This window comes from Sorex fumeus, unplaced genomic scaffold (genome assembly GCF_029834395.1).
Source record: "Sorex fumeus unplaced genomic scaffold, SorFum_2.1 ptg000128l, whole genome shotgun sequence".
In the NCBI taxonomy this organism is placed as follows: domain Eukaryota; kingdom Metazoa; phylum Chordata; class Mammalia; order Eulipotyphla; family Soricidae; genus Sorex; species Sorex fumeus.
In genome coordinates this window covers 22,166,823-22,180,234 of record NW_026606185.1, presented here as the reverse complement: position 1 = coordinate 22,180,234, position 13,412 = coordinate 22,166,823, and the positions used below count along the sequence as shown (strand labels likewise).

General features: G+C 38.9%; 1 protein-coding gene across 2 annotated transcripts in view; it reads left to right on the top strand.

Moving 5' to 3' along the window:
• SMCHD1 (structural maintenance of chromosomes flexible hinge domain containing 1) overlaps positions 1-13,412 on the top strand; it is a 114,672-nt gene that overhangs the window by 25,426 nt on the left and 75,834 nt on the right. For both annotated transcript variants that reach the window (XM_056138102.1, XM_056138101.1), the window contains exons 8-15: positions 1,682-1,848; positions 4,395-4,485; positions 5,066-5,276; positions 6,302-6,422; positions 6,505-6,688; positions 9,016-9,210; positions 11,612-11,725; positions 12,225-12,331. In XM_056138102.1, coding sequence (XP_055994077.1) covers positions 1,682-1,848; positions 4,395-4,485; positions 5,066-5,276; positions 6,302-6,422; positions 6,505-6,688; positions 9,016-9,210; positions 11,612-11,725; positions 12,225-12,331 — 1,190 coding nt within the window. The remainder of the gene's footprint in view (positions 1-1,681; positions 1,849-4,394; positions 4,486-5,065; positions 5,277-6,301; positions 6,423-6,504; positions 6,689-9,015; positions 9,211-11,611; positions 11,726-12,224; positions 12,332-13,412) is intronic.

Here is a 13,412-nt window from a genome sequence, read left to right as displayed (position 1 = left end):
ACCCAGGTGTGCGGGACCCGGCGCTGAGATCTTCAAGCCTGCTCAGATTGGGACTGGGCCTCCTCCACCCAGATCCCCCATCTTCCAGTATATAGGTGTTACACCCTCCAGTTGCCCCCAGCGCCGTGTTATCCCATCAACAGCCAGATTACTATCTTTTGTCAGTAATTTTAAGACTTTAGACTTTAGACTTCTAACTTTAGACAAGTTAGACTTTATTGTTTAAAAAAAATAGACAAACCAGTATAGGCACTTTATTTATTGGTGGTGGTAGTGACTAAACCAAGAATGTTTGAGGAGAGGTCTTATGTTTTTTATTATTTATTTATTTATTTTATTTTGGGGTCGCACCCAGCGATGCTCAGGGGTTACTCCTGGCTCTGAACTCAGGAATTACTTTTGGTGGTGCTTGGGGGTCCATATGGGATGCTGGGGATCAAATCCAGGTCAGCCGCATTCAAGGCAAACGCCCTACCCCGCTGTACTATTGCTCCAGCCCTCGGTTTTTTGTTTTTGTTTTTTATTAAGAATTTAAATAGTATATGTTTATTATTATTTTTTTTAAAAAACTGGTGTTCTGCGACCAGTCCCATCACCTGTGTCAGCTTTCCTCCACCAGTGTCCCTCGTTTCCCTTCCAGTCTGGGGCATTTCTGAGTTTGGTCACTGTAGTTTGGATCTCCTGCTGTCAGTTTTATTGGCTCTGTGGTCCAGACACATAGGTGGACCACAGCTCTGTGTCACCATTATGTCACGGTCTTTGCCCCTGTTGCGTCTTGTCTACCTCTGTTTACTTCCCCCCTCAGTTCCCTGTCCTCAGTTCTTTAATCTAGGGACCAAGGTAATCTAAGTGTTCCCTCTTTGATACCTTGGGTACCCTTGTCCTGTTATTCTGTGCGTGTGTGTTTTAATTGAATCAGACACCTCACCCCCCACTTCCCTTTTGCAAGGTATGAACAGTCTCTGAAAAAGACCTGGAACCTAAAAAAATTTTTTTAACTGCCTTCTGAGCACTGTTTTGGGAGCAGCCAGCAGTGTTCAGGCTGTGTCCTCCTATTTTTCTTATGCACATAGGACTGGTTGTTGGTTAAGTGGTAGCTATCCAAACAAGGTTTCATCCCATTGTAGGGTGCTAAGTATCCTCATTTTTTTCCCTGGGATTTTCAGCTCAGTATTTTTCTTTTCCTAGCACAGCGGTAGGGCGTTTGCCTTGCACGCAGCCAACATGGCCGACCCAAGTTCAATTTCTCTGCCCCTCTCGGAGAGCCCGGCAAGCTACCGAGAGTATCTCGCCCGCACGGCAGAGCCTGGCAAGCTACCCATGACTTATTCAATATGCCAGACACAGTAACAACAAAGTCTCCAATGGAGACATTACTGGGCCCGCTCGAGCAAATCGATGATCAACGGGAGGGCCTTTACTTTTACTTTTTTATTCTAAAATCACTTGCAATTATGGTTAGGGTATCATTTATAATCACAGTCCAATAATCTATATAGAGTTCCCTTGTTGTCAGCATTGCCATATATTCATCTGACTTATATTTAGTCTCTTTCCACAAAAAGGTTTTTTTTAAAGCCTCTGATACTGTCTATCCAAGTGAATCATGAGAGGCAGAAGTAAATGTTATTTGCATATTTACAGAGCGTCTAATCTGTTGTGTCTGTATTCACTCTTGTAGCCTTCTGATTCTGTTCACATTACAAATGATGATGAGAGATTTCTGCATCATCTTATCTCAGAGGAGAAGGATAAAGAGAGCTTTACTGCTGTGATCATCACAGGGGTGCAGCCAGATCACATACTATACTTGAAAAATCATTTCCATCTTTGGACAAGACAGTTAACGTAAGTAATTCTATTTGATTCAGAGCATGTTATGTTTCTTAAGACAACATTCTGTAAATACATCACAGCCATGTTTGTCTGCTTTGCTCCTATAGTAACTGGTACCCTGATGGTTCCCTGGACACTGCCAGGAGTGACCTCCCAAGTGCACAGAACTGGGAGTAGCTCTTGAATACTGCTGGATATGGCTAAAAACAAAACATTGTCATAGAGGGGAGGAGAGATGCGAGTTACAGAATGATTTGCTGGTGTTAAGATAAGCATTTCTATACAGTTCTGGACATTTCAGTTCTTGTTAAATACCCTTGAAAGATAGAATTAAAATTTTGCCTTCCAGTTGGTTTTGTTGAAATTTTTTTTAACGTAAGAGTACTGCTATTTATTCAGCCACTGATTAGCTGATTGAATTGTGCATGACCTCCACCTTACTTTTTTTTTTTCCATTTTTTAATTTTATTTATTGAATCACTGTGAGAGCAGTTACAAAGCTTTGGTCAGACACTGAAACACCCGTACCTTCACCAGTGCCCATTCTCCACCCCCAACAACCCCAGTATACCCCCATCCCACACCCTCCCCTTACCTGTGGGGCAGATGATTGCCACATTACTCTCTACTTTGATCACATTCAATATTTTGACACCAGGCCCACCATTATTATTTGAGATTTTACCCCAACACTCAGATCTGCTGAAAAGGCAACAGTAGACAATTTGTTTTCTATTGCTGGTTATGAATAATACATGATGTCGCGTGGCTGCAGTAGTAGCTGCGCAATTTTGAAATTCAGAAATTTTAACTATTAAATCTGGAGGGATTTCTGCCCAAACCTGCTGGGTTCCGAGTCTCTGGGATCATGGCCATTAAGCAACTTGAGCAGGAGCCAGAAAGGCCATTCGTGGGCGATTACTTGGGGTCTTGTTGGGACGGGGAAGACAGGACTGGCTCCACCCCCATCCCGTGAGGCCCAACATGTCTCATCACTGCGGGCCCAAGCCTGACTGTCCAATGTCCTCTGGAGGATGGTAGCCACCGAGCCACCAAGGGGGAGCAGGTAGAGGGACAGCACCCTTTCCCCCCTGGGGTGGCCCGGCAACAGTAACGTACTGCGGGGTCGGACACATTTCTGCCAAAAGCCACTGGGTTTCAAGATTTGTTTCCGAGTCTCTGGGATCATGGCCGTTAAGCAGCTTGATCGGGAGCCAGAGAGGCCATTCGTGGGCAATAACTGCGGGGTCTCGTTGGGACAGCGAGGACAGGACCGGCCATCCCGTGAGGCCCTGCGTGTCTTGTCACTGTGGTTCCAAACCTGACTGTCCAGTTGCCTCTGGAGGATGGCGGCCACCGGGCCGCCAGGGGGAACAGACCAAGGCACGAAACCTATTCCCACCTGGGTTGGCCCAGCACCGGTAACCTACCGCAGGGACTGGACGCATTTCTGCCAAAGGCTGCTGGGTTTTGAGATTTGTTTCTGAGTCTCTGGGATCATGGCCATTAAGCAGTTCAATCAGGAACCATAGAGGCCATGCCTCCAATTATATAGCTGAGCCGGAGGTGGTTTGTGGGTGTGTTTCCCACATACCTAACTTTTTGCTGTTTTCTTTCTCGGTAAACTTTGCCCCAAGTTTTTGTGGTCTGACCAAAGTCACAGCAATTTTGGGGTATCTGGAAGTCTGAAGGCACCATCAGGCTGCTGATGCACTCACCTTACAGGTATAGATTGACCTGCTGGCTGCACCATTCCCCCTTGTTGATTTTTTTTTTTTTTTTTTTTTTGCTTTTTGGGTCACACCCAGCGATGCTCAGGGGTTACTCCTGGTTCATGCACTCAGGAATTACTCCTGGCGGTGCTCAGGGGACCATATGGGATGCTAGGAATCAAACCTGGGTTGGTCATGTTGGCTGCGTGCAAGGCAAACGCCCTACCCGCTGTGCTATTACTCCAGCCCCTTGTTGAATTTTTTGAGGTGCAAAGTTTGTGGACTTTGAATTTGGAAAGCCTTGAATTGAAGGCCACCTTTCTCAACTCTAGTTGAGAAAAAAGGAAAACTTAGTGTTTCAGGTTTTTTTTTCCTTTTTGGGAAAACTTAATGTTTCAGTTTTTTTTTTTTTTTCCTTTTTGGGTCATACCTGAAGATGCTCAGGACTTACTTCTGGGTCTGTATTTAAGAATTACTCCTGGCAGTGCTTGGGGGACCATGTGAAATGCCAGGAATTGAACCTGGATCAGCAGCTTGCAAAGCAAATTCCATACCCACTGTACTATAGCTCCAGTCCCCAAAACTTAAGGAAGTTTTTTAAGAAAGTGAAAAAACCTTAAGAAAACTGTGTAAACTACTTGCATCTAATTTCTCTATAAAATGAGGATTATCAATACCTGCATCTCAGAATTGTTCTTACCCATTAAATGAAATGCTGTGCTTCAAAAAGTTTAATAATAGACTGCCTTAGCATCTTTTTGATAATGCTAACACAAGCTTTTGATCGAAGAGTTTCTATATGGTAATTTTATGTGGATTAAATTTATAAAATATTCTGTGTTTAAGGCATATTTATCATTACTATATTCATGGCCCAAAAGGAAATGAAAAACGAACATCCCAAGAAGCCGGACCTTTCAACAATATTGAGATTGAAGTAAGATTTTATTATTCTCGTTCTAGTTTTTTGGTGACCAATTTAAAAAAAAAATGTTTAAAGAGAACATATATTTCTATGTGTTGTAATGTTTTTCTGGCAATATTTTTTATTGTAGTACTTTATCTTCCTTTTCTACAAAAGCTATTAGTTGTTGCTGAACATCATATTTCAAAGCAGGGAGGAAAAGAAACAAATAGCTTCTGTTTTGTTCATAGCAGCCTTACGATGCTGAAGCAAGATTTGGATGCATAAAACATTTGAGTGTTTGATTCTCAGTATCTTTGTCCATATATTAGTATTTCACATACATTATTTTTCTGCTTACCTCTACCAAAAAAGTTTGAATTAAATGTACTCATGACTTGCCAGCCTTTCATTTCTACTTTGCTCTTTCTTGCTTTCTATTTTTTAATATATTAACATGCTACTTAACTTTAAACCCGTAAATAAATATGTACATTTAATATCCTAAATGCTTCTATATATAAAAGTAGATTTTTATTTGTTGTTGGATCATAGCTGAGAAAGAAAGTAGTCATCACAGAATTTAATTATTTTTGTTCTATTTCTATTTTAGATTTCTCTGTTTGAAAAAGGGAAGACACCTAAAATTGTCAACTTAAGGGAAATACAAGATGACATGCAGACACTGTATATAAACACAGCATCTGATAGTTTTGAGTTCAAGGCTCATGTTGAAGGAGATGGTGTAGTAGAAGGGATTATTCGATATCACCCATTTTTATATGATAGAGAAACTTACCCTGATGATCCATGCTTTCCATCAAGTATGTTTATTTTATTTTTTTAAACTGTAAAGGTGTAATTTAGACTAGTGACTTATTTTTTGGGGGTGGGGGGGGAGGTTTCACACCGGTGATGCACAGGGGTCACTCCTGGTTCATGCACTCAGGTATTACTCCTGGCGGTGCTCAGGGGACTATATGGGATGCCGGGAATTGAACCCAGGTTGGCCGTGTGTAAGGCAAATGCCCTTCCCACCGTGCTATCAGTCCAGCTCCTAGACTAGTGACTTCTTTTGTTTGTTTTAAACTTATGATTTTTAGCTGGCCTGTTAGGATTAGGTGAATAATAATTTTTTTCCATATGTAAATCTTAAGATACAGAGGAATAAAGCACTGACTCTATGAAGTACTCTGTATTTTCTCATTTATCTATTAACTTTTTTTGCTGTGTACTAAGTATTAACCTATTATATATTCTTCATATTTTTCTTCCCATTTTCTTTGTAGATATCATGAAGTTTTTTGGTTTTGTTTATTTGGGGGCCCCAACTGGCAGTGACCAGAGGTCACTGCTGTTCTGGCTCTGTGCTCAGGGATTATTCCTAGTAGCGCTCGGGGGACGATCTGTGGTGCTGGGGATGGAGCCTGGGTCATCCACATACAAGGAAGTTGCCCTACCCCTCTATGCTATTGCTCTGGCCCCACGTTCATGTTTTTTTTTTTTTTTTTCTTTTTGGGTCACACCTGGCATTGCACAGGAGTTACTCCTGGCTCATGCACTCAGGAATTACTCCTGGCGGTGCTCGGGGGACCATATGGGATGCTGGGAATCGAACCCTGGTTGACCGTGTGCAAGGCAAATGCCCTACCCGCTGTGCTATTGCTCCAGCCCCTATGTTCATGATTTTTAACGTGTAGATTTTTTTTTTAGAACAAATTATGAAGAGGTTTTTTTGTTTTTTAAAGCATTTCTATGAAGCAGAATTTAACAGAAATTGACTTCGCAGTGATAGAAATTGTGTAAACTTTATATTAGCCATCTTATTCCACTTCCTCCTTTGTTCTAGAATTAAAGGATGAAGATGACGATGACGATTTTCTCGTACTTGATAAAGCAGCAAGAGGTAAAAGGCCTATTTTTGAATGTTTTTGGAATGGACGACTGATACCATATACATCTGTTGAAGAGTAAGTTTTCAGTTTCACTAAGATTATATATTCTAATAACCTGACCTTTCTATATACTAATGGATGTTTTGTTTTGTTCAAGCTTTGACTGGTGTACACCTCCTAAGAAGAGAGGGCTTGCACCCATTGAGTGCTATAATAGAATATCTGGCGCATTATTCACTAATGACAAATTCCAGGTCAGCACAAATAAGCTGACTTTTATGGATCTTGAACTAAAATTGAAAGATAAGAACACCCTTTTTACACGGATTTTAAATGGACAGGTAGGATTTTAAATATTACATTTCCAAGATATTTTCTAATCATGTATTTTAAGTAAAGAAAAATAATAATATAGATTTATGCTGACTTTTCCCTGTCTTAGTGAAAAACACGGTTTTTTCTTTAAGAACATTTATGGATTCCTGTCCTCCCGTTGTTCATCGATTTGCTCGAGCGGGCCCAGTAACATCTCCATTTTGAGACTTGTTGTTACTGTGTTTGGCATATTGAATACGTCATGGGTAGCTTGCCAGGCTTTGCCGCGCAGGCGAGATACTTTTGGTAGCTTACCGGGCGCTCCGAGAGGGGCGGAGCAATCAAACCCAGCTCGACTGGGCTGGCTGCACACAAGGCCCTACCGCTGTGGTATCACTCCAGTCCTTATGAATTCTTATAGGTGTCAAATGAAACCACTTAATTTCAAACTAATTGGGCCATGTTTGAGTAAAATTGATAGATCTTTGTTAAATCTGAATCTCAAGACCAGGATATAGGTATGGGAGCTATAGAAACATGCCCATTTTAGGGCTTTCTCTGATACTTGTTTGCATATTAGTGACCTAAGTCTAATTAATCCAATCTTGATTGTGAAATTGAGGTAAAAATAAAATGCTTTGAGAGTAAAAGGTGGTCTGTATAAAATACATGAGTTAATAGAAGAAAAATATTTTTAGATTGGATAGTGTATCAGAGCAGGCATCTTAGGCTTTGACTCTCTGTGAACCCTTTGTGTCCATGAAACGCTCAGGCAAGGACTGCCAGGAGCACCTTGGATTCTCATTACACATTTGATTTTGAATTTTTGTATGTTGTATGCTAAGAAACCCTTCTACTGTTTCAGTGTTTGGTTGTTGCCAAATTTTTTGCAGCCTCATGTGGAGTCTAACCCCACATTTTAATTTGGTTTTTGGTCAAGCCCAGCAGAAGTAGGGGATGGCGTAAACATTAGTGGTAAGAGTTAAATCTGATCCTCATGCTTATGAAGTATATTCTTAAGTATATTCTTAACCCATTGAATGATTTCTCCATCCTTGAGTCACAATTCTTCTCCTGTCGGGTGGGGGATATGCTCAGGAATCACTCCTGGCAGGGTTCAGAGGACATATGGGATTCCAGATTAGCCATACACAAGACAAGCAAACACCCCACCCGCTGAATTATCTTTTGGTTCTTTTATGATGCTCTTATTCAAAGTCATTATTTTAATGATCCTCTAATTGAATGTTGCAAAAAATTAACCTGAAGTCATTATTAATGTCTAAATTTCCTTTGGAAAGTGGCATATAATGGAATTAGGTGTGTTGGAAGAAATGAACTTGTGTAACTTTATACATGTTGTCTATTCTTTGAAAACACATACTATAGAGTTTTCAAAGAATAGACAACATGTATACTGTTGTCTTCCCTATTCAGTATCCCTAAATCGGGTATTAAACATAAAATATAGCCACTTGCAATTCTGTATAATTCAATGGGATGAAGAATGATAAGCAATCACACATTTTATTGTGAATCTTAGAAATCACATGCATTAAAAAAGTTCCAATTTTATGATTTAATTCCTCTGAATTTGTGAAAGGGAGTCAAGAGGTATTTTAGGTTGGTTTTTCCCTCTTCCCATTTTTTCTTTAGCATCTTAGCATCTTAGCTTTATTTTATTTTATTATTTTACTCCTCCCATAGCCCCTAGCGACATTTTAATATTATAAGTATACTATATGTTTATTCTGTGCATATATATCAATGCTTGTAAACTTTGCTACCCTGTTGAGAATGTTATTAGTTCATAGTGAGATGGCATCCACTTAACTTCTCTAGCACCAGCTAATTCTTCTTTTATAGGCAGTCACTGGTCTTTTTTTTTTTTTTTCCTTATGGGTCATGCCCGGCAATACACAGGGTTTACTCCTGGCTCTGCACTCAGGAATTACTCCTGGCAGTGCTCAGGGGACCATATGGGATACTGGGAATCGAACCCAGGTTGGCCGCATGCAAGGCAAACGCCCTACCCACTATGCTATCTATCTAACCCCGACAGTGGTCTTTTTTTTAAAATGCTTTTTGTTGTTGTTTTTAAGTGTATCCTAAGGTTTAAAGGGTGGGAAAATTTTGAGGTTCTCATTGTAGTTTGAGACCTTGATTTCAAAGATAATGATAGCAATGGTTTCTTTTTCTTTTAGCATTACTTTTGTTAGAAATATGAATTTCTAAGATAAAAAAATTCAGCAAAGTATTTTTGTTTTTAGGTATGTTGAACATAATAACAAGTTATCGATTGTTTTACTATTTCCTAGTTGCTATATTTCATAAACTTTTAAAATTTTTACAGGAACAGAGAATGAAAATTGACAGAGAATTTGCTTTATGGCTAAAGGATTGCCATGAAAAATACGACAAACAAATAAAATTTACACTTTTCAAAGGAATAATTACGCGTCCTGATCTACCTTCTAAAAAACAGGGTCCCTGGGCAACGTACTCTGCAATAGAGTGGGATGGAAAAATATACAAAGCAGGACAACTGGTAGGTTTAACGTCAGATCTGTTTTAGTAGCATTTGAAACTAAGTCAGATATGTTGGAATTTAATAGCGGCCAAAAATAATGTATATCGTTGACCCCTCAGGAGCCAGGAGAGAAAAGATCAAACTGATTGTTAGCATACATGATTTTAAATGGCTTTATATATATATATATTTAAAAATTTTTAAAAGTTTACTCATTGTGAAAATAAAGTTATTCATGATTGGGTTTCAGGCATACAGTGTTTAACACTTCCCTTCCCCAGTGACAACTTCCCTCCACCAGTGACGGCACTATAGTAAGCCTTGAGTACCACCAAATGTGACACCCCCCTCCCCTTTTTATAATGTAGTAATGAACATGTATATTTTTATTCAATATCTGCTGAATATTGAAATCTGGGAGTTGTACTTGTCCTTAGGGATGTTACAGTTGTCAAATGAGACAACCTAAAAACAAATAATAGAAGGGGAAAAGTGCAATGAAAAGAAGATGAATAATGCTGTAGCACTTTAAGAAAAGAAAGTATTATACTTTTAATGTTGGGAGAAGAGAGTAAATAGTATAATTTTTTAAATTAAAATTTAAATCACGAAATTCCACAAAAGGAGGTGGCATTTATATGTAACTTGGAAGAGGCCGAGACCTGACTTTACACACATAGTCACAAAGATAGTAGCCCATTTTTCTCAGAATGTCATAAATTTGAAGCCTTGGAATTAGAGTGGATCACCTAGAAGTTATGACATTAGCTATAGTTTGACTTTCTAAGGAAGAGTTAGTGAAGGAGATTGAAGGCTGTAAGCTAGTGAGGCAGAGGGAACCTAGGAAAATATGGTGTCCCTGAACTCAGAAAAAGAGTTATAAGAAGTAGGAAGTAATTGGTCTTTCAAATAAATACTATTTGATACTTTCTCAGAGAAGATCATCTAAATTACAAAGATCCAAGGCTGTAGAGGGAAATGGGAGGCAGCAGAGTCCGCTTCTCCTGCCAGGTAGAGTGTACATGTGAGGAGAAATTGTTTAGGATCAAAACCAGTAAGGTAAGTTGGATATAAACTCTGGAATTCTCAGGAATTTGAGTGTAATGAAAGGGAATTATGGTAGGTTTTTTCAAGTCAAGTACAGGAAATTATCTTAGGGAAAAATTAGTCTGTTTGAAAGAAATAAGCTGAACAGAACTTATGTTACTCTAGTCTGAAAGCAGAACTTTATGGGGACAAAAACGATTGAGGAGCTTGAGCATTCCTAATGTATTTTGATGGTGCTGTGTATCTAAATTTGTCCACCACCATGACATTTTTGTATGAAGACTTAGCTGTCTTTACGAAGATTGAGTTGCACTTGAGGAAGACATAGGCAGAACTTTCTGGGATATGGACTTTATAATAGTGTCATCAATGTTTTTCTCCATTGGCAAAAACAAATGGGCTATATCAAACTAAAGCAGTTTTGCCTGACATGGAAAAAAAACCCAGGCTAAAATGAAAAGACACCCCACTGAACGGGATCAAACTCTTTTGCACATCATTCATCTGATAAGGGGCAATATCCATGATAAAAAGAAAAAAAAAGTTTAGCAACAATAAAACAAGTACCCTTATTAAAAGACAGGGAAAGGAAATGATCAAATACTTCTCCAAAAAGGGCTTACAAATAGTCAGTAGGCATATGAGACAATCTTTATACCTTGATATCTGGGCACTGAAGATCAAAATGATGAGATAGAATTTCATGCAAGTGAAAATTGGCATCTGTCAACAAGTTCAAGATCATAAAATTTGAGTGTTGGGGGGCGGGAGCAATAGCAGTGGGTAGGACGTTTGCCTTGTACGCAGCCGACCTGGGTTCGATTCCCAGCATCCCATATGGTTCCCCGAGTATCACCAGGAGTAATTCCTGAGTGTATGAGCCAGGAGTAACCCCTGTGCGTCGCCAGGTGTGATCCAAAAAGTGTGGGGGGATGAGTGTTGGCAGGGATCAGGTGAAAAAGGAACCTATACCTACTGTTGGTCTGCTTCAGCCTTTATGGAAAACAGTGTGCAGCCTTCTCAAAAAAAATGTAGGAATAGTGCTTCTATACAACCAGTGATTTTATGTTTTGATCTGCTTCAAAAACAAAAACATAATTCAGAGTCTGGAGAGGTGGCACAGTGGGTAAGGTGCTTCCTTGCATGAATCCAACCCCTGTTTAATCCCTGACATCTGTATGGTCTCCGGTGCAATGCAATTAATAGACATTTTTTTAAATTACTGGACTTTGCACACTTAACTATTAGAATATACTAGGATGCTATCTTCAGTAATTTTTTTAATACAGAAATAGTTCTGTGATTATGATAATATCAGGTGTTTCTTTTGGTAAATATTGACTCTAAGGTCTTTTTAAAAACTAAATACTAGGTCAAGACAATCAAGACACTTCCTCTTTTTTATGGGAGCATAGTCAAATTTTTTCTTTATGGTGACCACGATGGTGAAGTGTATGCTACAGGAGGAGAAGTTCAAATTGCAATGGTAAGGCAGAAATTTTTTTTTTACATATTGAGAGTCTCATGGTACAACTTTTGCTTAAGTGTTGAAATATGAAGTGTTTTATGTTTTGGTTCCACTGGACTTTTCTATTGGATAAAGTTGTCTTAGAATTAGTCTTTTGTTTCATATATGTTAATAATCTATAGACTATCATCAGTGGCCAGAATTTTACATACATACATTATTCCAAATTATCACAGTAATTTTGTAAAGTGCATATTTTCTTCTAGGGCCATAATGTAGCTAGACCCTTATCTTTAGAAAAAATTAACCCCAAAGCCATTTTTTTATCCTTATGCTGTGCTTTTGTTAATATTTACATGTTCTTGAATTAGTCTTTAAAAGGTTACATGAAAATAGAAATATTGCAGTTAATAGCTATTAGAATTTATATGCTCGGGTAATATGTATTGGAATAAGTGGATGCTTCCTTTACAGCTAAATTTGAGTAGTTTTGAAATGTTCTTATAAATTTATTCAGGAGCCTCAGGCACTATATGATGAAATAAAAACTATTCCAATTGCAAAGCTGGATAGAACAGTTGCTGAGAAAACTGTGAAAAAATATGTAGAAGATGAAATGGCAAGGTAAGTCACATTTTCAAGATGCAGGACAGAAATAAGAAATCAAAAGAAATCTTCATGCTTTCAACTTCTTTAGCACACCATTACTCTTCTCATAAGGAATTTGTATCCTAGAGTATGAATTGTAACAAATTTCGTGTTATTAATAAAATAGACAGTTCTAGTTAGGAAATCCTGTATTAGAATGAAAAATTTATTATTATTATTTTTGGGGGGGCCTACACCCAGTAATGTTCAAGGGTACGTCCTGGCTCTGCACTCGGGAATTACTCCTGGTTGTGCTTGGGAGACCATACAGGGTGCTTGAAATTACACCCAGTTGGCTGTGTATAGGGGCAAGGTCCCTCACCACTGTACTATCTCTCCGACCCTGAAAATTATCGATTCTTAAATGTAACTGTTTCAGGAACTAAATTTCAGAAAGATTTAAAAATAGTTCTTTGTCCTGTAAAAGAAAATTGGAGAAACTTCCTAAGAGGTAGATTAGTACTTAAAGACACAAAAAGAAAGCAGAACAACAACACTTTGGTTTATATTGCTAGTAATGCACTTACTTTAATTGTCACCAAATCTCACTGAAGGTATTTCTTTTGTTTTTGTTTTGTTTTGGGGCCACACCCTACAGTACTCAAGGGTTACTCCTGGCTCTGCAGTCAGGAATTACACCTGGAAGGGTTTAGGGACCATATAGGATGCCATGGATTGAACCCAGGTCATCCACATTCAAGGCAGATGCCCTATCAATTGAATTATCTTCAGCCTCACATCTGTTCTTGAACAACAATCCTGTTTCTTAACATATTACTTGTGCTTTTTTTATTGTTGGTTTGTTTTTGGTTTTGGATTTTGGCCATACCCTGCAGTACTCAGGGCTTACTCCTGGCTCTGCACTCAGGGATCACTCCTAGTGAGCTTGGCCAACCACAGGTAGTGCCAGGAATTGAACCCAGGTTGACTGTGTGCATGGCACTCACCCTATCTTCTACTGTCTTTCTGGCCCCACTTGTGCTATTCATAGAAAAATCACACAAACTTGGATAATTCATGGTTCATAATATCAAAGGTCTTGTTTGACTTTCTGAAG